A 23208-nucleotide genomic window follows, 5' to 3' on the forward strand; every position below is an offset into this window, starting at 1 on the left:
GAGGATGCCATAAAACAGGCCAGGACTCTCTCAGCACGTGTGGCACAGACAAGCACAATGCGAGAAAGAAGTCACAACTTGAGACACACTGTCGCAACCTTAACTGAATCCATGGAAAGCTGCCATAAGCGTCTTCACGATCAGACATCATGGTGCTTCATCCCAAGGCTAAAAAAAGTGGCACTACATTCCACATAATGCATCATGCTGCATCACCAGACTGCCTTCTACCTTAAAACTATAAAGTACAGCTTTTGTCAGAAGTTTGGAGTCCTGAAGGCTTGCCGCTGAGCCACAAAATGTGGCTTGTAATGCCTTCCCAGCATTCCAAATTTTCTGCAGGTTTTAAGTTTCCTGGCCCTGCCCCTCGAATAGGCAGTGCTTTTCATGAACAATAAAGCAGCTCCACAACACAGCTTTGAAGCCAGCTGCCCTGGACTTTTCATTGAAGCTGTATATAGGCTAAGACAATTCAAAGTGACGTTACTAGTGCTAAAAGAGTCAAGCATGCAATATTTCTTGCAATCTTCCCTGGTGCAAGTCTTAAAGCATGCGGAACCCTGCGTAAGAGCTGCCACCCGTAGCAAGTTTCCTCACCAAGACACCTGGTTATCACATTGTACAGCTGAGATCGTCAACTACTTCAGCAGAAACATGAAGCAGACTGAGTACCTGCAAGTTTGTTCACATGTCAAAGAAAAACCTAGTTTGAACCACAAATCTTAAAAAAGTAAAATTTTGAGGAACAGCCACGTAGAACAAGCTCTTAACTCAGCAGCAGAAGCAAGGAGTAAGCTGAAGTCTGAAATTACAAAAATGGGCTCACATGGAATGCTAAAATGCCAACCTGGAAGGATAACTGTACAGAGCTCAACTTTACGCACGGTTGTACACGTTGGAGACAGACCTTAAAACAAGGTAGAGTAAACATAATCTGAAGAAAGAAACGTCATTAAATAGAGCTACTTGGATACATACAAATGTGCATGCAAACAATAGGCTACTAGAGTAAATAACATAAATAATGTATCAACAAAACCTCATCTATTTCCATATCTATGTTTTGACATATTAACTGCATCATCAAAAATACAGGTTTTCAATACAGGCTTTTAATTCCAGTAAAAAAAGCAAGCTCCAAGTTTTATTCACAAGCTTTACAATTTTCTTTTGCCATTGAAACTCTTCACTGCACATCATGCAACCTGTATGATGCATGGGTAGCAGGACAAAGAGACGGTTAATCAATAAAATAAAGTAAATGGAAATGCTCCATCATGAAACTTTTGCGAATGCAAAAAAGAAAAGGAAAGAGCCTTGCAGTGTGCACTTTTGCAATGTGAAATGTTACAGCCACTCACTCAACACAGGAATGTAACATAGAAAGCCCAATAAACGTGCCAATGAAGACGGCGTCAAACATAGCTCGAAGAAGACCGCCTGTCGCCGCTAGCACGGCCCACAATTTCCAGGATGTAGAGGAAAAGTGTGATGACATCCATGTACAGTGTCAGGGCTGCAAAGATGTATTCTTCGGGTGTGATGGTAAACTTGTGTCGTCCACCAATCATCAGCTGTGTATCGAAGATGAGGTACTGCAGGCATTTAGAGCCAGAAAAAATAGATTAGCAAAAGTGATTAAATAAGGTTGCACTACACACAATTTAGGAGTACTCTAGGCAAGTCGATAAGGCCCCTTTTTTGTATGCATGATGACATATTTATTTGTAGAGACAATGCTAGTCTAATGTAGTGCCAGACTGTCACATTTTGCAATGCAGGCCCCTTAAGGAGAGCAAATTAGGAACAAAGAGCACGAAATTGGCCTTTTCAGACAGCTACTATTTACGACAACAAAGCTTCAAGCACATGTTCGGAGGGCATTAAAAGGGCAAGGCGCAGCCAGCTTGAAACGTTCTGCAACAAGTGTCTTCGTAAAGCAATGCGAGAATACCCAGAATCAAGTGATGATTGAATGATGTAGGTTTCATGAATGAGTACACCAATCCCACCACCAGCACAACCACTACTACCACCATCATCACCAGCAGCAACGACGGCGGCGGCAGAACAAGTGAATGGGCCCTCTGGCTACTTTGCTCACACAATGGCTAACAAGTAAAGCCATAGAGCCCTTGTTACGATGCATACCTGACTGCGCAACAGAGCAGGGACAAGAAGCCACTTAAATACATGTACAAAAGGGCAGCAATGAAGGAAGACAGACTGAGTGAACAAGTCTCTGATTCAGACCACTCTAAGCCAGTGCTGCAGGTCAGATGAAAACCAGCATGACTATTAACAAATGTCACAAGAGATTTTGATTGAGAAGAGAAGTTTAAAGGGAGAACCAAGGCAAAGTGATGAAATAATGCAGGAACAAAAAAAAAATAGTGCACCCCAGAGGAAAAGAAGGAAGGGGACAGGGAAAGAAGAAAAAAGGTAAGAGCAATGCAGCAAGCGAATACACAAAAATCTGAGCCAAGATGAACATGCATGCAACTTGCGCAGCACAGAACAACAGTCTAAGAGAGGGAAATAGAAAAGACCTTCAGCAACAGATGAAGACAGTGGGATATAAAGGACGGGTGCTGCAAAGACGACGAAGCATCAAGCATGTTCATGCAGCTGAGGTGGAGTAATAAACCATGCGGAAAACCGGCTATTTGCACGTTACCAAAGATAACTAACCAGGGGCTCAGTCTCTGTTGGCATAACCAACGATCTGCAGGATCATGAGGAAGAGGTTGATGACGTCCACGTAGAGACTCAGTGCCGCAAAGATGTACTCCTCGGGGGACACCGCATACTTGTGGTTGCCACCTAGCATCATCTGAGTGTCAAACACTAGGTACTAAGGAGGTGGGCAAAAGAAATGGGCAAAAAGGGGAAAGACGGGTTGGAAAAGGAGAAAGAAAAAAAGTAACTCATGGCTTCTTCCTCAAGTATCGTGTTAACAGAACATCTTTCCTACCACTGGTGCCATTTATGCACATCTCCTTTGGCAAGAACAAAAAGAGCCAGGACCTGTGCATAGAAATAAAGATGACACCACTGTGACCACAGCCACCCACTTACCACTGAGAAAAGGAGTGCTCCAATGCAGGCATACACAAGGCGAACAATCTGTAGGATGACAAAAAGATAATGTGGTTAAACAAATAGCAGAGGAAAGCAAGCGATCTGCTAAAGGAAACAACACCATCACACTAGACAGTACTCACGTCTCCTTTAATGAAGATCAAAGCAAACCCAAAGCACATGAAGACCAGGGCGGCAACAAACAGAATGCCAGACATTGCTGTGAAGTCCCACTGGAAGTTAAGACACAACAGTAAAAAAATGAATGGTCAGCCCCCAATTACTAAATTAGGCGGGTTCGAATAGCAATTCATATATTTACTTAAGAGGCATACCTTTGTTTGAAAAGCAAAGAGGGTCAGCCCAAGACATACAACCTGTTCCAAGAAAAATGCATTGTTTGTAATTAAGAACAAACAGCCTACATGCATAATGTCACTTCTACGCATAGAAAATATGCAGGCGTTTACAGTGCTCTAACTGCTACATGTGACATAGCATGCGAAACGCAGTCAAGAAAATGAGTTGGCATGAAATATGTTACATGCCAAGTGATCTCTTCAAACATGACATAATGGCATGCACCAAACAGTACCACTACGGTTAACAGCTTGAAAAAGTTACTGTAAAGTGATAATGTGTGCCTGCCTGTCGGGGTTTCTTTTTTTTTTTTTTCTTGTGTTTTGTACAGCTGCGCTGCAAGGCGCGTTGAAGGAGCTCCATACATCCCTGGGAGGACCCTCGTTTATCTTTCCAGTGCGAGTTTCGGGTGCCTTCGGTAAGATGGTCCCTGTGCTCGCCAACAGTCTTACTTTATATTAGTTTTTAGGATGACTCAAATTGGCGTGAAGTGTGCATGCATGTACTTATTGTCTGCTTAGCAGTCTGTGCTGCGCCCTTTCATGTACAGTGTTTGGTCAATTGTTTAGTGCATGTGGCTCCAGACGCAGCCAACGGCCCATTTCATGCGTCCTTTGGGTGTCCGTTTTTGTGGTGTACGTTTTTGCAATGGGTTTTTACTGTTCAGGGGTATTTTTTGCAACAGTCTTCAGAGCCACTTGTGATGAATTTTGTGTCTCTACGAGAATGGTTAGTTAATATGGCAGACCGCGGCGCTGATACGTGGGGAAACTCAGCATTGTCTGCTGAATGCATTTCGCAAAGCTGTGGGAATGCACCCTATTAGGTCGTGGAAGTGTTACTCCGAAAACTGTTTCCTAGAGAAACACTATGTGACGACCGCAGGTAGCAGATGGGTGAAGCAGTTAGTTTTGGCAAGAGCAAGGGAAGGAGATTGATGTCTTTCCGCATGCTCACTTAGGGCGACGGATTGCCCAAGTCTAACGGTAGCCAAGCTCAGTATTTCTCATGCTATTGACATAATTTTAATTGCCCTGTACAGCTTACTTTCCCTAACCAAGCCCTTCAATTAAACAAGTTTTTCAATTCAATTCGGCCCTATTGTGTGGTTTATTTTGCAAAGGTAGAAGACTGGGCCTACCAAGAAGAATATGAACGAATTTTACTACAACTGCAAAGTTTCGAAACAGAAAATTATCAATAAAAAAAATTTTAAATCTGACCAATACATTGCAGCTCAACTTACTGTGCAAATTCCCACAGCAATCATGACTTCCTTCACTTGGTAGAAACTGCAAAGAAGAAAGTAACAGAAAAGCATGTCAGCATACATCTCAGTCTCACGACAGCAGAGAAGATGACGCCACAAGGCTCACAGTCTAAGTCTAGAAAACAAATTTTCATTCAGACCAAAAACAATCAGGTGAAAAACAAATCTCTCAGTGCGACCACTTCCAGAACTCCTCTGAGGACTCTCGTGAACCTGATCTGGCATTTTAACGCCGCCTCATTTGTAACAAGTATCTTTAGTGCCAATTTCGTAAAAGCTTGCCGACTACTACTTTTTGGTGGCATGCCATGATGACCCTTGTCTTATACATGCTTAGAAAACTTGATGCACAACAGATAATGCAGTAATAATGCATCACTCTAATTTTGGGGCTATACCAGAACACAACTTAGTACTGCAGATGGTAATGCAGTTTTCCAGATTTGGAGACAATGGCAGTATGCAAACTGCAGCTCGATAAGAACACAGGATTTACCTTGAGACAGTCCCAAGCAGAACACCTTCACATACAGTCTGTAAGCAGAAAATAAAAAGTAAGCGAACAATGGGGTTACAACATTGTCACATTACGAACTCCACAGATGAAGACAAGTCCACTTGTCGAAACGCTGGCTCGACATGCGAACTGAGGCTCCCCCCTTCTACCCTTGTTCAGTGCTCTTTCATACCGTGTAGCCGTCTTCTTTCTCTTGTTCTACCCTGGATTAAGAACTTCACAGTTGGACGATTTAATGTACCTGATATAACTGCCTCGTGCTTTATAATTTCTCGCATTTTTTCTTCACATAGATAAAATACATTGTGCTATCAACAGAGCAGCCCAATGCAAAAGTGCATTACATGCTTAACAGAGCGCGAAGGAACAAGAATACAAAAGGGAACATACAAGACGAGAAGGACCTGCTTGTGCTCACCGCCCATTCTGTGTTGTTCGTCCACTTTCGCGTTCTCATTCTTTCATGCTGGGTTAACTCGTTGGTAGCAATGAACCAAATAGCCCAACCAATGTCCTGATTCAACACTTACGCTTTTGTTCTAACAGTACATGCATTCAAGACATTGGATTGTGTATGCATCACATTTCTTCAGGCCTTCCTTCGATTTGTAAGAATGGCTGCCAAACGACCCAGCACATGCAATGGAAGAGACAGGGGCTGCCAAAATGTCATGGCCAATTAGCATTAACAATAACCAGCTACACTTGGCAGCTTTACTGCAGTTGCTCAACAGGAATAGACTCATGAAAGAACCAGTTTTCGAAATTGCTACGTTCGAACTGATAACTTAGTGCAATTCCCTGTGACAGTACTATCTCAACCGAACTGAACCATGAGAACACATTACATAGCAGCAGTAACTCTGACAAATGTGCCTATTTCCAAGCAGAGGTGTTGAGTGATACACTGGCGTCTCCATTTATTTTACTACCAGAAATGATAGTGTTGCTAGCAACCACTGTGGTCTACCTTGGCCCTAGAAAAGTATGGCTTTAGCGATCAGCAGTAGTGTTAACTTCATCATGAAGATAATGGTAGAGTTCTTTCTACAAGCAAACCTAACAAAAATTCCTGAGCAGCACATCGTACAAGACTAAAGAAGATGATCTAAAATGTTTGCATTTTGTTAATGATGCATATCAACAAGATTTTGTAGCAATGAGTTTGCAAATGCAAAGCAGAAAAAGCCAAATATTTCTGTAGTATCAAATGCTTTGAGCCAAGTCTACGCTCTTGGGAACAAACTTTTGTTCCATATAAATACAGCTACTACAGCGAGCTGACGACATGCACCAGAAGCCATGTGGTACATCAGTGCCAGTGCAAAATCCCCCACAGGTTATGTGAAATTGCCAATGGGTGTGAAAACTAAACAAAAAAAGGCTGGTGCTGAACGACATCTATGCAAAGAACAAGAGTGACAAAAAAATGACAGCAAAATTACTCGAGCCTGCAGCGCAGGCAGAGAAAGCGTAATAGGCCATACTCACAAACAGCATCAAGAGAATCAGGTTTACAGGGAAGGAACGACGAACACTGTCACAGCAGGCAAGCACGATCATGAGCACAAATGTTATGACCCTGCAATGCAATGATCACGTCAACCTTCAGGACCACTGAGCAAGAAAAAAAACATAGATATGCCTGCATCTGTCTTTTTCCGCACTTACATGGCTGATATGTAGAGTCCCGGGTGAGCCCGAGAGTACTGGACCACATTAGGCCTGAAAATGCAAAAGGTGAAGATCTCACATTGACATACCACTTAAAGTGCCACTTAAATGTGAAAAAGAATTTTTATGTACACAATAAACTATAATCACGGCTATGGTATGTTGGTTATTATGGTGCATTGGCAAATGAGGCTATCATGCACCAAATACAAGGTTAACATGCATGTTTTTTCAATAAAGGAGATAAAAGTGTAAAAAAACTATAGTTTGTTTTAAAATTGCCATTTCTTTAGAAAATAAATATATGACAGGTCTACAATTGCACTCTTACCTTAAAGATGGCTTGGATAGATTGGAATGCAATTAAAAGATACACAGTCAAACCCTGCCCTAACGAAACTGCCGGAGAAAGAAATTTCTTCTGCTGTTGCGAAAATTGACAGATACACACACCCATTACATTGCAGACCCGAAATTCAATGAAGAAAGTTGCTTATTTTCCTCTGCTCCACTTTGCTGTGCACGAGCTTCACAACTCCACACTATCCAGCATCTTTCTGCCTTTAGCAGCTCTGGAGATAACTGCAAATTTCTGAAGTGTCAAAAACTTAACCTCTTTAACAGGAGGTGGCCCCTTTCAGACAAATATATATATAAGAAAAGAAAAACCACTCAACATAAAAAATGCGCGGGCGACTTTGACGTGTACGTGACGGACGGCAAATGGTCAGTAGTAAAAAACGAAAAATTGCTGCAGATCAATTGCCTAAAACTTTCATTAATGTGGGACTGATATTTAAAAACTCTTTCCTCTCGAGAGGGAGCAGATGCATTCAACCGCACGGAGGATGCCTGAGAATGCCACATTTCTTTGCTCCCAGGAGAATTTCGTTTTTGAGGGGCTTTCGTTATTGAAGGGCTGAAATGTAAAAAGCTTTTTATTGCAGTTTTTCACGTTTTTTTAGCCTGTAATTAAAATATGGTTCATTCTTTCACAGACCTTGCAGGTAGATACGTTTTCTTTCATTTATAAAATGTGTGCAAGATGTGTGCGCCCAATGTGGAGACTGCATAGGGCTATTTCCCTTAAACACTGTAATAAATTCCAATCTCCTAATGTGAGATCTACCCAGCATAACTTATTTGCTTAATATCTTTATGTACACTGCCATTTGTCATTTATGCTTAGTTGTGCTCGACTGATATCAAGGGATCATTTAGTAACCATGCTGAAGCCCATACTCAAAAATGAAGAGTGCGATGAATGCTGCCGTGATACCCAGCTGCACCATGAGGATCCCGTACACTTTGCGGATGAACCCTGTAAAAAAAAGGTACAGTGTTGAGAGACCGACATGAAGTGGAAACAGATGTGTACACCATATTTTTTTTTTCTCAAGGTTCGCTGGTCAAGGCTAGCTCCCACTTTCAGCACTAATGAACCCAAGATATATAAGTATCAGAGCCTTCACACGTATCTAGGCTTAGATCAAATTTGCCCACTGTCAACCCACAGCACGAGATACAATATGCCATATACCTACAAACCACTAATGGTTTATGGTTAAAAAGAATAGCGACAGATATATGAAAGAGTCCCCGGAAAAGTGCAAATATATGTTGGCGAGTGTCCTTCCATTAAAAGCAAAGTTTCTGTGAGGGTCGTACCCCTGTTTTAGGACAGGTGTAGCGGGTGCCTCTTATGCAAAAGTTGGGAAGTAAGTTTTGGAGGAACAGTTCTTGGGCAGTGCATTCGTTTGGGCCTACAGCTTAATGGCCATAGCACGGACCTAAGAAACCTCCAGCATTTCTTGGAAGACAACCCCGTGAATGAGAGCACATCGTTTACGTGTTTATTCTGTGTGTACGTGTGTTCTCTGCGTCTTAAATGTGTGGCTGTAAACAGCACTGAGAAGAACCAGGCCACAATTGTGTGTGTAGTGTGTTTGAGTGTGCGATGTTTCCTTTGGAAACATCCTTTGATGTTTCTCCACATGTGTGTTTAATTTTGCATTCATATCTGAGTTTCAAACTCATTTGAGTACAGAATATGTGTTGGTGTAATGCACTTCTTCAATAAAATCATCCAGCTAATTAAGAATGCAGAAAGCTTCTAAAGAACAATCAGCATTACAGTCACTAAAATGAGGATGTCAAATCAAAAAAAGGTGGCCAATTTAGCCTGGCTAGGCCAAATGTGAAATAGATGCACTAAATCTTCCTTTGGCTATGGTTACAGTCCCCCATTAGCATATAGACTTAATTTACCATAGTATGTGGAAGACCATTCGACAGATATAAAGCCTGGTTTAACCAAGCCGTGTGAACATGCCTGCATGGCCTATACTCCATTTCAAACATAAGATAGCAATGTTGGAAAGCTACGCAAGCTGTCCACAACAAAAAAATAGAAAGCGAAGGACAACTCCAAGCTGATCTAATGGTGCGAAACTGGAAAGGTGCGAAACTATCTCACTTCTCAGTGGACACCTAAAACCTGCCCAGAAGAGAGGCCTGCTGAAGCAGGAATGAGATGCCCTTGAGCCCTGCGCACCTTTCCTACAATACATTTCGTGCTTACGTCTACTCTCCACGACAAGATCTATTGTGGTAACTAAACCAACAAAGGCAAAACATAAATTCAGAGGTTTCGATCATTTTCTTACGTCTACTCTCCACGATAAGATCTATTGTGGTAACTAAACCAACAAAGACAAAACATAAATTCAGAGGTTTCGATCATTTCCCCAAGAATGCAAGTGCTTTCTTTATCAAGCTGATGATAAATGCATTGTACTTAGCCTGCAAGAAAAGCATTTAATACTTTTTTGCTCACCGCAAGCAAGGCACTGTTTTTGGTCGCAGTTGCAAGCTGCGGAAACCGCAGCACTAACCTTGGCAACACTTCACCTGATGTGTGAAAAGAGGTATAAAAGTAGTGTGCCTGACTGGGGATCCAAGAATTGCAGTGGGTTTGACTCACATCTACAAAATGCTGCCCAGTTTAGAGACTCATGTAAATTCGACCATGACATGCGGTCTCATAACATCCTACAAACCACGAACCAATCAGTACCGGCCATGCCACCTGCCAGAGGTATGCTTGTGAGGAGGACTGAACAAACAAATAAATACAGGCAAAATGCCTTAGTGGGGCTCTTCATGTCAGTGCCCTAAAACACAGTGTGCCAAGCATATGAAAAGGCAGTATGGTGGCCATGCAGTTAGTATAGTGGTAATGACGAAATTTATGTTGCCAAGTTCCACTGAAATCCATCTGCTCCAGATCCCAACTTTAGTCTGTTACATTCATGTATGACTGTCACTCAACTATGAAGACTGGGCTGCGAACTTCAGAGCCCCCCCAATTATCTTTACTGAAACAAAGATGATTAGTATAAGTAAAGAAAAAAAAAAAAGGAATCTACATCTAATAATGCCAAGCAATGACCAAAAAAAAAATGACTCCTTAATACCCTGCAGTGTGCACGATTACACTTAAAAATTAATGCGTGAGCACCATATTTCTGTGAATTTCCTGACCTGACTTCAGCATATGTATGACTGTGCACAATTAAGCTTTTCCCAAACCATGGCTAAAAAGTTTAAAATATAACAATTTAAAAGCAATGCCTGTTCATAAGCTGATTATTCCAGGTGAGCCTGAACAAATAGAATATTTGCACAAAATTCAGCTTATCCTAAACTGCATCTAAAAAATTTTTAAAGCAGGGGTGCAACAGCTCAAATTGGATTTGTAGCAATTTTTGGAGCAGCAAAATCTATGCACATTTGCAGCAGCTCAGAGGAAAAAAAATACTGCACTTTGTAGCACAAATTCAAATTTTGGAGCCATCAAACATGGAAGAAAGCTTACTTTCGGCGCAAAAAAAATGAAAAGATGTGAATATCGGATCGTATGAATGTATCCAAAAGAAATTTAGCAAGGGCCATTTATCACCGACGTTGCATGTACCTATATTTGTAAATAAGCAGTTTGTACTGAGAGGCAAGCTATCACACTTAAAAAAAAAAAAAAAAAAAGGAAAGAAATAAAGTGAGCCATAAGACCGAGAAGGTTAGTTTTCCCAACTTCGGGGACCGAAAAAAAAAAAAAAAAAAAAAAAAAGGAAAAAGCTAGAGAATATCCTTTTTTTTTTTTTGTATCTAGCGTGATATGACAATCTTAATCACGAGATTTTATCTCGCTCGCAAGTCTCATAAAACATTGTTTTACTGTCTGCGAAATCCACAGCTTGTGTCATGCAAGGGCAGCTCCAGAAGAGCTCAATTCGAAGCCGTGACTGTGATCAGCCTGTGCCCAAAAGCGAGCCCAGTACAAAAACAAAACAAAAACAAAATGTTGATTCAAAAGCAGGCACTGAAAAAGACAAAGAAAAACAGCAACCGAAATGCGAAAGGGCAAATGTCGAAAGCAGATAGGAAAGCAGATAGGAGTCGTAAGCAAAGAAAACTGATAAGCGGGAGAGTCTTCAGATCGTGATTTACACTTTCTAAGAGCTGGTGATGACTCTGTGGTTTTAGACACGATATTTTGATTAAGGGGAGGTAGGCGATGACTCAGGATATTAGGTTATATATTTCGTGCACAGAGCAGACATTATGGTATTTCGACGTTCCAGCATCCGTAAATGTTCATTTTGGCAGTCTTGGGCTCCACTGCGGCGTTATGGAATTCAATGCTGCTGAGTGTTTCCCGACCTGATGACGCCCAAAATAAATTCCACCTTAGCACTAACACAGAAGCCATAACTGACACATCTACATTATCTGACGACAGGAAACTGAGTCTATCGATGAGACAGCATAAGAACAACCTTGCTGTATATGAATGCCCCAACAAAATAGCGAAAACTTTCAATAACCGCATAAAAGACTAGAGTTACACCTATTAAAAGCATGCGGCACGTAAAACACAATGTTAAAGTACTGCTCCAAAATCGCAAGTACCACAATGGCCCTTTTCGCAGTGTGACACAGTAGAAGTGGTGCCAACTGTTACAAACGGCCTCTTCGCATTATGGAGACACTTCATGTACCATACGAGCTGTGACCCATGCGGTGAAGCATCCTCAAACCGCAATGGCTCAGTGTATTCAAAGACTGGAGTAAACAAGTGGATGCAAGAGGGAAAACCGTAAGTAGGCATCAGAACGGTGTGACACCATCTCAAAATAAAACTAATTAGAATGCCAGTGACGCACGATGCAGTGTCTGAAACGTCGTGACTGGCCATATCACGGCCGCAGAAAGTTATCCCCGAGTATGGTAAAATTTTTGCGGCTTCTTGAGGCATTTTGGTGCAGCATGGTGCAAATTTAACAAATTTCACACTTATGGTGCACCTTGGTGCAGATATATGCAGCTGTATCAAAATGGCGTGATTGGCGCAGCTCTTGCACCCCTCTAAAAGCAATTCCTGTTTATATGTTAACTGTTCCAGGTGATCTTGAACACACAAAATATTTCAGAAAGCAAAAAAGTGTATGCGTTCATCTTTGATCTATTGCACTGCAAAAAATTATGCACCATTTGGCTAATTTTTTGAAGCCTGCAATGAGCAATTTTTTTAGACAACAGCTGTTGTAGCTGATAAAGAAAAAAAGAAACAAGAAGAAAAGAGTCCTATGTGCCTGCTATAAAAGAAAAGAAAAAGCAGAGGCAACTTCCAAACTATATTCACACAACTGTGCAAATTTCTTTGTAAATTAATTACCTCAAAGCAAATGAGAATTGTGTTTCATGGTACAAAGCAACTGAGGCTCTGGTGTGCCAAACATGAGGTTCAACGTTTGTTACATTTACGAATTGTAATTATTCAATGTTTATGTCTTGTTTAAGACATTTGCTCCTTTTCAAAACCTAAATATACAGGACAGATCAAACAAGGAATTATCACTTAGAGCAATGCTGGATAAAAAGGAATGTGTTCATCTTAAAACAGTGCAATTTTTTTTCTCCTGAAATTAGTTATACTTTTGGAATAAACATTGCCAGCACAGTGCAATGTGAGACAGAGACCAAAGAACACTCACCATGGCGGATCGCTTTTTCTGAAAAGGCTGATGCTCCACCATACGGGCTGCCAAGACCCCCCATTTCTGCATCGTAGTAACTCATCCTTTGGAAAGACAAAAAGAGGAAATTACATTTTTTATACATACAATCAAGATGGCTAAATACACAAACATTTGTGAGCTGAACATTCTCTCCGCCATTCTGCCAAAATGAGCCACCATCGTTTCAAACATTTGTGAAAATCTGAGAAACTCATGACCATACACCAATAATTTAAAGACGTGCAGCGGTCTGTGACCTCTTGGCTAAAAATGTGGAGCATAATTTATCTTCTGCAACAGAAAATTGACAACACACTTTTGAGCAGGCACAAGCTGTCTACAGTAAACCTCAAATTCATGGTCATAACAACAAAAAGTATGCTGAGAATAAAGAAAGTTACATTAAAAATACAAGGCTTCACCACATATAGGTTTCCAAGCTTGGCAGTTGCAACATAACTGCAAAATAGCTTTGTTTAATGCATGCAAATGCAGAGAATACTAACAGCAGGCTTAGTGGCACTACATGATTGTTACACAAAAAAATGTTTGTCAACAAATCAATACTTCTTATCAGGTCGATGAATGGCAGAATCATCAAAAAAAAAAAAAAACACTGACCAAATTTATCTTTCATCCATTTTGTTATAAGTGTTATGAGAAGTGAGGCTTGACTGATAGCAAGCAAACATTCTGAAAAACAGAGTGGTAGCAATTAATTTACTCCGAAATGCATGGCCTTGCTTTAAAGCATGTTGCCACACTGGTAATGCTATCTCTTTGTGTATGAAAAAGTTTTCTTGTTTTGTTTTTTCAAATAAATACATTCTCCAAGACTGTCAAATGCCCCGAGATCAGCCCAGCTAGCCAGCACAAAAAAATTTCAGGCATCACTTATAGTCGTAGAGGTGTGAGCAGTGAAGATGACGTGGCTCCTCCAAATTTTTTTTTCTTCAAGGTACTAGCGTCAATGCCATTGCTGACAGTAAGGTATTAACACTGTTTATGCAGTTCTGAATCACTGCTGTAGCACATGGCAGGCCGTATGTGTTTCAAAAAGATTCTGCAACACCTTACATGGGCCATAAAACTCTAGAATTAATGCCTGCGAATTTCTACGACTGTGTTACTTTAACATGCCCCCTCCCAGCTTTCCAGATGTCCACCCAATGGGCCAATATGTATAGGGCATGGTTCAAAGGAAGTCACACAAGCGCCCCAAAAAACACCACTGAAGCTCCAAAGAAGCATCTGTACATGTTACAGCTAACATTCCGAAGGCACCTCATCACTGTAAAGGGTTTTTTGGCTGTGTGTAGAGTTATTTACTGCTCATTGTGGTATCATTGAATGACGTCATGCATTATGTGCATGGTCACATGTGCAAACTATTAAAGAGATAATAAATTTCTCTCCAATGCCAGTGTCTGTGTGTGGACATAACATTGCTCTCACACATCTGGCACATGCTGTACAGTTCCAGCAGTGGGCTGCTTATGCAGTCTGTATTATTGTAACTTCAGTCACCCTGCTTCAGTTGCCTCAATATGCTGTTTTAGTTCACCCTTGCGATTAGGAAGTTGTAGCCTCAAATGCCGCCTGCCAACTACACCTACCAGAGGCCAAGGAACACTGACAAACAATGGCAAAATTGGCAAATGTGAGCCTTGTGCTAGTACACTAAAAAACTGAAGGACACTTATGCTCCTACTGCAAGGGTATGATGCAACAGCATTAATGACTGCTGTCTGATCTTGTTTCTTTGTGGTAATGCCATCTGCAGTTTTCAGCAGTTGCCATGTATAAATGAACAAGTTGACACTACAGTGCTTTAAGGCCATTTTGCACCAGTCAAATTAAGCCATATTCATTCGCCAGTTGCAAGACTGTGCATGTGGAGCTTTCCTTTATGTATTCTGTGTTATGCAAAGTTTGTTATGTCACCATGATTCTACATCAACTAGCCCGAATGTCTCCTGTGTTACAGTTTTCTTAACGCTTATTGTTCTGAACAGACATGGGCATCCTCACGAGGGTGAACGCTCATGAGGGCGTCCTCACCCTCACCTCATGAGGATCTGACTCAGTGAGGTGAGGGAGGATCGGTGCAGAAGAATTCGTAAGGACAAGGGAGTGAAGGGCAGAGACAATGAGGTGAGGGTGAGGGAAAGATACAGAGTTTTAGGGGCGAGGGCAAACCTTCCACAGAAAGCGTAGTTTCCGTAAGCAAAAGCACGCGGCAACACGAAAGCCACGAGTGACCACACACTTTTTCCTCCACTGGGCATGTGTTGTATAGAAAACAGATGTAATGGAACGGGGGACAGGCGCTGCATCTAACAGAAGCAGGAACGAAAGCCACAAATTGCCCCTGCGCACATCGCAAAGAAAAGTGTAAAAACGACACTAGGGAGCTGCAGGGAGTCACCGAGAGCGGTGTCACTGTTTCCAGCTCACGAAACAGGACGGGCCTGGCGAAATACACAGGACGGACGTTTCTAACTGCTAACATTTCTTAGCCTTAGCCTCAGCCTGTGCTGTTGTGCAAGTAATTGTTCACTTCCCGTGTGAGTGAGATGCCTGCTTTCAGATAGCGTCTTGTCCCTTTTTCTGCCTTGTGCCAAACGCACGCATTCACCATGTGTATGTTGCGAAACAAACTAAAAACGAAGCAACGAAAGCCACTACTCATACTAGGATTGGAATATGTTTCATTCAGCGGGCTACAGTATTTTAGAAGGCTGTAGCCGGAACGTTGTTAGCCGAGGCGCACCGCCGCATGCACACACGAGAGCTTTAGCTGGCGACGCTTCGCTTGAAGACTGACTCGGCACCGTGATTGCCTCGCTGCTTGACAGATGGCGCACCATGTCAAAGCAGCTTTTCGACTCTCTTCTGCGAAAATTGTGCAAGCCGCCGAGAGCAGTTTTTCGTCGATTATAGAAAATCTAGGGAAGTATCGATGTTGAATCACTTATCAAATTATGTAGACCACATTTTGCTACTTTGTGAATGTTATTTTAGCTCGAATAGTGTAGTAGATTTCGCATAGGATTTTTTAAAAACTCGGGCCTCAAATATTCAAGATCTTTATATAGTAAAATTGTGAATTTAAATTAAAAAACCCACTCAAGTTTACTTAGCTGCTATTGCATGTCTTTGATATGGCCATTTCAATGCATGTTAATTCTACTTCTTCTGGGACAATGACACTTTAATTTTCACTATGGTTTTGACTAAATTATATTATTTGATGCAGGAAAAATATTTCTTGCAACGTTGCTTTATATCAATGCACTCAGTTCAGCAAGAACAAACAAGGAGTTGGTGACAAAATTTTTACCAACTCTTTTTAATTTGTGAAGAATGAAAAAGACTCATTACAAGCCTACATGTTTTGTGACACATGTGAATGGTCCTCTGAGAACAGCAGCAGCTAATATGACTGGCTAGGAGGTGCTGTCGTTACATGTGAGCCGTGAAAAGTGACAAGATGACTAAACTACAACTAAAATATATTTTCTAGCAGAGGGTCAGCATTTTCTGTTTAAAATTGATAGAAAACTAATTTTTCATATATTCAGCAAATAATGAAAAATCTTAAGATAACTGTACTTCTCAAATTGGTTAAACATGAACAACTGCTGAAATGTTATATTCACAAACATGGATAACAAGGAATGCATACTTTACAAAGATAAGAAGTTCAAATGCTGGAGCTAAAGTAAATACATAGAATTAAGGCTTGCCAATTGGCACCACATTCTTTTCTGCATAGTATTCTCTTCAGTTATCACTGTGGCTTCAATATATGTCACGATAGGCAGTGAGATTGCATTTCTTAACATTCTCATAAATTTCTCTCCTCAAAACTGATGCACAAGGTGGCTTTGCCATAACGCGAACGCATCATCCATGGACATAACGATAGATTCATTGTTCTTAAACAACAAACAATCGCGAAAAGACTTTTTATTAATATCTTGAGGAACACCTCTACAGTATCAAATAGTGCACTACAAAGAAAGCACTTATCGATTACACCATTGCATATACTGGACGCACTAATTGCCCCTTTTATGCGAAGTTTCCAGCTGCAGCCCATATAAGCTATGTTCTGCTCATGCATGAATGAACAGCTATGAATGACGCAAGACGGAGCAAAATGAGTCTTGAACTAGCAATCATTGCTTGAGCCGGTAGTACGAACTAGTTAATGTCGAGACGGAGCAAATGAAACATGCGGGAAGATAATATAAGCATCAGGCTGACACCACTAAGATAATTATGCGTCGGTTCGTGGGAATGCGAATACAACGAGACAGTAGCGGTACTGCGTACAGACAGAGGCGCTTCGCCGCATTCACAGACATCCGTCCGCTGCTGCGCTGAGGGGACAATGAGTGTAACCTTACCTACCGCATACTTAAAAGAATTGCTGACGAAGCAAGCAGCAGCGACAAACGCTTGCACTGATAGAGGGAAGGGAACGGATGACTCAGCCGGCAATGGTTCTCACCTAGCCGGCATTGTACAAAACAAATTCACACGCACTATTTCATATCACTGTTAATTTCATACGTAATGTAATCGCAACTACCTGCAATGTGATGAGGACGGCTCGACTCGAAGCTGACAGCGCTGACGATCGCTAACTGGAACCGTAGAAAGATCGAGAAGTATATAGGTCGCCTCGAAACAGAAACTCGGGAAAACCAGCCGCACAGCGCAAACAAGCGTAACACTGACACCAGCAGGCTTTGCGCTCCCTCTGATAACCACAGCCGTAAAACGACAACAGCGAAAAGTGGCAGAAAAGCAAAACGGCGAAAAGATAAGGCCTGTCCCCCAATATGGCGAACAGCGCTCAGATTCAAGCAGGGAACAGAACTTAGTATCAGCAACATTACCCAAACACTCCTTGAAATTCGAACGCAGAATTGCCAACATTGCTAACACGCAGTAACACTTTGCACATCAGACAATGAAGCGATAAAGCGCTAACGACAGGATGCTGTTATGCAAAAAAAACCTGCAAAACTGAGAATGACAACATTTTGCTCGCATTCCATTGAAAGCCAAATTTAGTCTCTTAGACACGAATATGAACATTACAGCGTACCTTATGGCGACTATGAGGCTTTAAGTATGGCTAAATGTCCCGTGTTCGTGGAAGCACCACTGTTTATCACTGGTTTAGGATCAACGCTTCGTTTCCTGCTACGTCGAGAACGCGAGCAACGTAGAGCCACAGGCCACAGAGCCACAAAGCGCCGAAAAGCAACAAAGATGACGTCAGCTGCCCATAGTGGCCATCTTGCAACCAGTGCGCGCCAAATTTGGCCGATGGAAATACAGAAAGAGCAATGTTCTTGAAAGATACTCGCGAGGTGGCGCTTGTTTAAAAACCAAATAAGGATTTTTTCCTTACAAGTTTTTACTTTCCTCCATGGTGCCTCGCTAGATGTGGAGGTAAGAAAACTTCCTCCATGTCGCTAGCAAAGAGGTAGCGGTATCATCTATAGTGAATTAGACTATAGTACCATTAGTACCATCGAGGGGCGAGACTAAAACCCGCCATGAATAGGGTTTTTTCGGCTAAAAGTTTGTCCCTAGATTTCCCCAAACGCATTGAACGCCATGTTTTTACAAAGTACCTAAATGTTGACTATTATGTGCCTAGTTGAGTCTGAATTTGTCCCCAGATTTGAGGCGGGCTGGCGGGCTTTTCTTTTTTTTTTCGGCCGTCGTCGGCGCATTCGGGCAGTGTTTGTATAGTGTTCTAGAATTGAACACTATAGTGTTTGTAAAGTCTCTCAGTTTATTGGCGTGGTTTTGCTGCAGCGGAGGTAGTGCAACGCACCCTCATTAAACCATTGCAGGCAGTGCATTAAACCATTCAACTGCAAAAGTCGGACGTTCGATTCATGGGTACCGAGCAAATTTGCGATGTCTGCGTCAACGATCTGACATCGGCCGTCGCTTCTCACGTAAGCCATTGTCATTGCTGTTGTTTTTTGACATAGTGCGCTGAGTGCAGCGGTAGGTGGGTGTCGTGTCCATTTTTGTCCGCGAAATCAATGCGAGAGGTGTCATTCAGCAGTGAATTAAGGTAAACAGCAACCCGGTACTTAATTGTTTTTGAGCTTGCAGATATGACAGATCGAAATTAGCGTGCAATTTGTCAATTACTTATATCTCTGTGGCATGGATGCCACCTTCTAGCTTTGGAAAGCAATCTGGAGACGGTGCAAAACTCGCGTGTTTTATCAGAACATGTATCGATATATAAGCAGTATAGCAAAAATGACTTTGGAAGGAATGAAATTGTTTCCAACAAAGCTTTGCGCAAATACATTTTATTTTTCTGTCAGGAACTTGCGACAATGCTACACGACAACGTAGGCACTATACTGTGTCAGCTTGCTGCTTATCTGATTCTAATTTAAGATGATTAGCATTAGCAGCATTTGTTGTTTTAGTGGTTATTTTGTTACATATACAAAAGGAAAGAAAAGATGTTTGCCAGCCCCGGTATCTGATATCTGAAGCACCTGAACAGGGGCGGTGGAATTAAAGGGATAGCGAGGAAGGGGTAGAGGAAATCAGAGAGGTGAATGATAGGGAGAAAGGACAGGGTAGGTAAAAATAAAAAGTATATATATACACTATGACACAATATACAGTAGTTCGCTTGAGGCCCAGAGTAACGAATGCAGCGAGCTGCCAAAATGCGGCCAGGAAGGTAGCTTGCTTAACTTCCTTCAGGTCACTTGCAGCTGCCTTGTTACTGTATACGTGTTAGTAGACTTTAAACTTGGGCTGATATCTCATATGCAACGCTGCTTTGTAGAGCACTCACTTCATTTCAGTGTTTACATGTGTCTATGCCATTTTTTGTTTTTACTTTCAGCAGTCTTGGAGACTGTTACGACCAAGCATCCGCATTTGCGCGCTCTATTGTTCGCCTGTGGGCATGGAAAAGTTTTGTGAATATGTGGTGATGGTCCATTGGCTCTAAGTGAGCCTGTTTCCAGGAATCCTGTTTTGTAAGCATGTTTTGCTTTGTGGACAACCTGCAAATGCCAAATTGGCCCTGTCAAGAGAACGTCTGGAAAAACACAAAGAAACGTCCCCCTGCGGGAAATAGCAGGAAGTGCTTTCTTTTGTTCACCCTTCCAGTCGAGAAGTGCTATCCTCCAGTGATGAATGCCTCCTATCCAAAGGAGACGACAGAGTGACATGTCCGCTGACGTGCAGGACAAGAGAAGAGCATGACTCATACGGCCATTAAGTGATTTCCCGGGAATGCAGGAAAGATTTGCAATTGTCGAAAAGGGACCATGTTGGGAGCCCTATGCGGCGCCACGTGCACTCGGGTTTCTGAGAAGTAAAACCCCCAGAACCAGCCTGTGGTTTCTTTGCTGAAGAATAGAAATGTACCTCCTCTCCTCGCCGTTCCCAAGCTTTTCCCGCCAACAAGTGATCACGCCCAACGAATGAATGCCGGACCAGTCAGTGCTTCAGACCATCAGTGCAGTGATGTGTTCGATTGGATGCCGATACCTGAGGGGCGTGCCCTGGATTTGGTTGGTCAGCATCTTCAGAGAGGGGCTGGACATAGGGGGTTTTTAAGGACGCTGCAGAGCACGAAATGTCGCTCTGGGCCCTGGGTAAACGGCTCATCCAGTCGCTTCTCGCTATGAACTCTTAACGCTTGTCATTTTGCTGATGTACCCTTCTTTTTCATGTAAATATTCTTGTAAATACGTATTCTCAAAGTGCCAGTAAACCTGCTTGTACATATTTTACCAACTACGAAGATTCAGTCCTTCTTCAACCCCGAGTCTCTGCACGCTACCAAGTGAAGGCCGGGTCGACATAGCCCCCGCGTCACGACAACTGGTGTCCAGCGGTGGGATCTGAATCTACAAGCCACAACAACTGGTGACCAGCGTTGGGATCTGAATCTACAAGCCACAACATCTGTGATCGGAGGTGGCATCTCAAGCAACAAGCAGGAGCAACAATCGGCCAACAAGAGGGCAGCTCGGAACATCGATCGCATGTGTGGGTGAGTGCTTGGCTTTTCTTCTGATGTGGACCAGGTTCTAGAACAGGGTTAGATTTTAGAACTGGTAAAGAGAGTGTGGAAACGCCTTTAGGTTTGGTAGTTTGCACTGTTGTTTTGGAAGTAGCCGACACTCGGAGCGATCATGGACCTACAAAAGCTGCAGAAACCGGAACTGTTGCAATTGTGTGAGGAATTGGGAATTGATACAAGTGGTTTGGCACGAAAACCTTTGATTATAAAGGCAATCACAGATTTGGGAGCCGATGATGAGGAGCTCAGTGAAGCATGGAACCTCATCGGTCAAAAAAAGGAACAGCTCAGACAGCAGAAAGAGCGGGAAAAAGAGCAGAAAGAGCGGGAAAAAGAGGAAAGGAGGCGTGAGCGTGAACTTGAGAGGGAAAAAGAGGAAAGGGAGCGCGAACGTGAGTGGGAAAAAGAGGAAAAGAAGCGTGAAAGAGAAGCAAAAAAGCTGGACCAAGAAATTGAGCTCCGGAAATTAGAACTAGAGTTGAGCAAGAGGTCGGGCAATTGTCCCCAGCTAGCGGTACCTCTTCTCAACAAGGAGGCAGATTTCAAGATGTCAAAGTACATGCAGCCATATGTGATATCAGGGGATATCGGTCTGTATCTGGCTAACTTTGAGCGAACCTGCGAAAAACTGTCCTTCCAGCGAGACACTTGGTCTCAGAGATTATTGACGGTTCTGCCCTGCGAGGCAGCGGAGGTTGTCGCGCGGCTAAGCAAGGAGGACGCGGACAACTACGAGAAGGTCAAAGCTTGCCTTCTGAGAAAGTATAGGCTTAGCGCCGAGGCGTTCAGACAACGTTTTCGGAAAGCTACTAAGTCCAGGGACGAGAGTTACCCTGAATTCCTGTACAATTTAAGAGTTAATTTGGGCGAGTGGCTAAAGAGCACAGATTCCTACAGTGATAGGGACGCTGTAGTCGAGCAAATTCTTTTGGAGCAGTTTTATAACTGCCTCCCAGAAAAAGAAAGAAATTGGTTACAGGACCGAGGCGAAATTAAGTCGGCAACTGAAGCTGCCGAACTTATTGAGGAGTATGCTTCGCGCCGACAATTCAGCAACCCAGCAGTGGATAGGCCCCGCAATCCCAAGTTCAGTATGAAAAACCGTCAGGAAAGGCACTTTGCTAGAGTTGGAAACGAAGAAATGAAGGTTTCTTCAGGCAAATTCCCTAGAAAGGACGGCAGTGAGAAAAGTGGGGAAGTGACCAACGTGCAGAACACAAAGAATAAGCTTGAGGCTAGGAAGCCGCTCACATGCTTTAGGTGTAATGAGCAGGGTCACATTGCCGTCAACTGCCGGAAAGAAAAGATTGCTTTCTCGTATGTCAGGGACTGCGATGAAAATATGCAGCTTTTAGAACCCTACCTGCATGACCTAGTAGTCAACGGGAAGCCTTGCAAGGTACTGCGCGATTCGGCCGCAACGATGGATGTTGTCCATCCGGCGTATGTATCGCCTTCCGACTATACAGGACAGTGTGCATGGATCCGACAGGTAGTTGAGGAACAGAGTGTGTGCTTGCCGATCGCGAACGTGGTCATCGAGGGCCCTTTCGGCGAATTAACAACCGAGGCTGCCGTTTCAGGAAAGCTTCCTAAGTGCTATCCGTATTTGTTCTCCAACAAATCGGACATGCTGCTGCGAAAGAGGGGCATCCTTTTCGGAGACAGAGTTGTGCAAGCCTTAACACGTTCAAAGGCGCGAGAACTAGCTACACTGCTCATTCCAGAAAAATCCACAGCGGAGGAAACGGCAGTTAAAACAGTGGTAAATGCGGAAGATAGCAGGTCAGAAAACTTTGAGAGCGAGGCATCTCAGATAAGTCAACTTGAAAGTGAGCTTGATGAGACGCGGAATGAGGACGTTCTTGAGAGTAACCTCTTGCCGCCAGTGTCTAGTAATCTCACGAGACTTTTAAGTGGAACCCGAGAGGACTTAGCTATAGAGCAAGCCAATGATCCCAATATACAGGAGATAAGGGAGCGCCACCGCGCCACTAAGACAGCAAACAATATTTCTTTCGAGATGAGAAAGGGAGTGCTGTATCGCTTATTCAAGGATAAGCGCGGAGTAGAGCGGGACCAATTAGTCGTTCCCCAAAAGTACCGCGGAGACTTACTGCGA

General features: G+C 42.7%; 2 protein-coding genes across 3 annotated transcripts in view; both read right to left on the reverse strand.

The window, feature by feature from the left end:
• The window catches only part of Grp170 (hypoxia up-regulated Grp170 co-chaperone protein), a 534702-nt gene that overhangs the window by 63259 nt on the left and 448235 nt on the right, over positions 1-23208 (reverse strand). The gene's annotated exons all lie outside the window — the stretch shown is intronic.
• Positions 1456-18267, reverse strand: LOC146185395 (protein lifeguard 1-like). 2 transcript variants are annotated; one of them, XM_084606337.1, is made up of 12 exons: positions 18105-18267; positions 12959-13044; positions 8145-8223; positions 6900-6953; positions 6720-6810; positions 5208-5245; positions 4688-4733; positions 3417-3458; positions 3225-3314; positions 3079-3126; positions 2692-2854; positions 1456-1595 (listed from the first exon to the last, which is right to left on the reverse strand). In XM_084606337.1, the coding sequence occupies exons 2-11, from the start codon at positions 13041-13043 to the stop codon at positions 2699-2701; spliced, it is 729 nt and encodes a 242-aa protein (XP_084462463.1). In that variant the 5' UTR covers position 13044; positions 18105-18267; the 3' UTR covers positions 1456-1595; positions 2692-2698. The 2 variants fall into 2 exon arrangements, with proteins under 2 accessions (XP_084462463.1, XP_084462462.1); XM_084606336.1 differs by lacking the exon at positions 18105-18267 and adding an exon at positions 17583-17747.

Source organism: Amblyomma maculatum, chromosome 6 (assembly GCF_055883805.1).
Source record: "Amblyomma maculatum isolate TAMU_Amacu chromosome 6, ASM5588380v1, whole genome shotgun sequence".
Lineage (NCBI taxonomy): Eukaryota > Metazoa > Arthropoda > Arachnida > Ixodida > Ixodidae > Amblyomma > Amblyomma maculatum.

Bases quoted from the DNA above. Each gene is read 5' to 3' on its own strand.
- LOC146185395 (XM_084606337.1), bottom strand. From the start codon at position 13,043: ATGAGTTACTACGATGCAGAAATGGGGGGTCTTGGCAGCCCGTATGGT. The intron at 6,954-8,144 runs GTATGGGCTTCA...TTGCATTTTCAG, and splicing joins ATCGCACTCTTCATTTTTGA to GCCTAATGTGGTCCAGTACT. The intron at 3,315-3,416 runs GTATGCCTCTTA...CTTAACTTCCAG, and splicing joins TCTTTGCTTTTCAAACAAAG to TGGGACTTCACAGCAATGTC.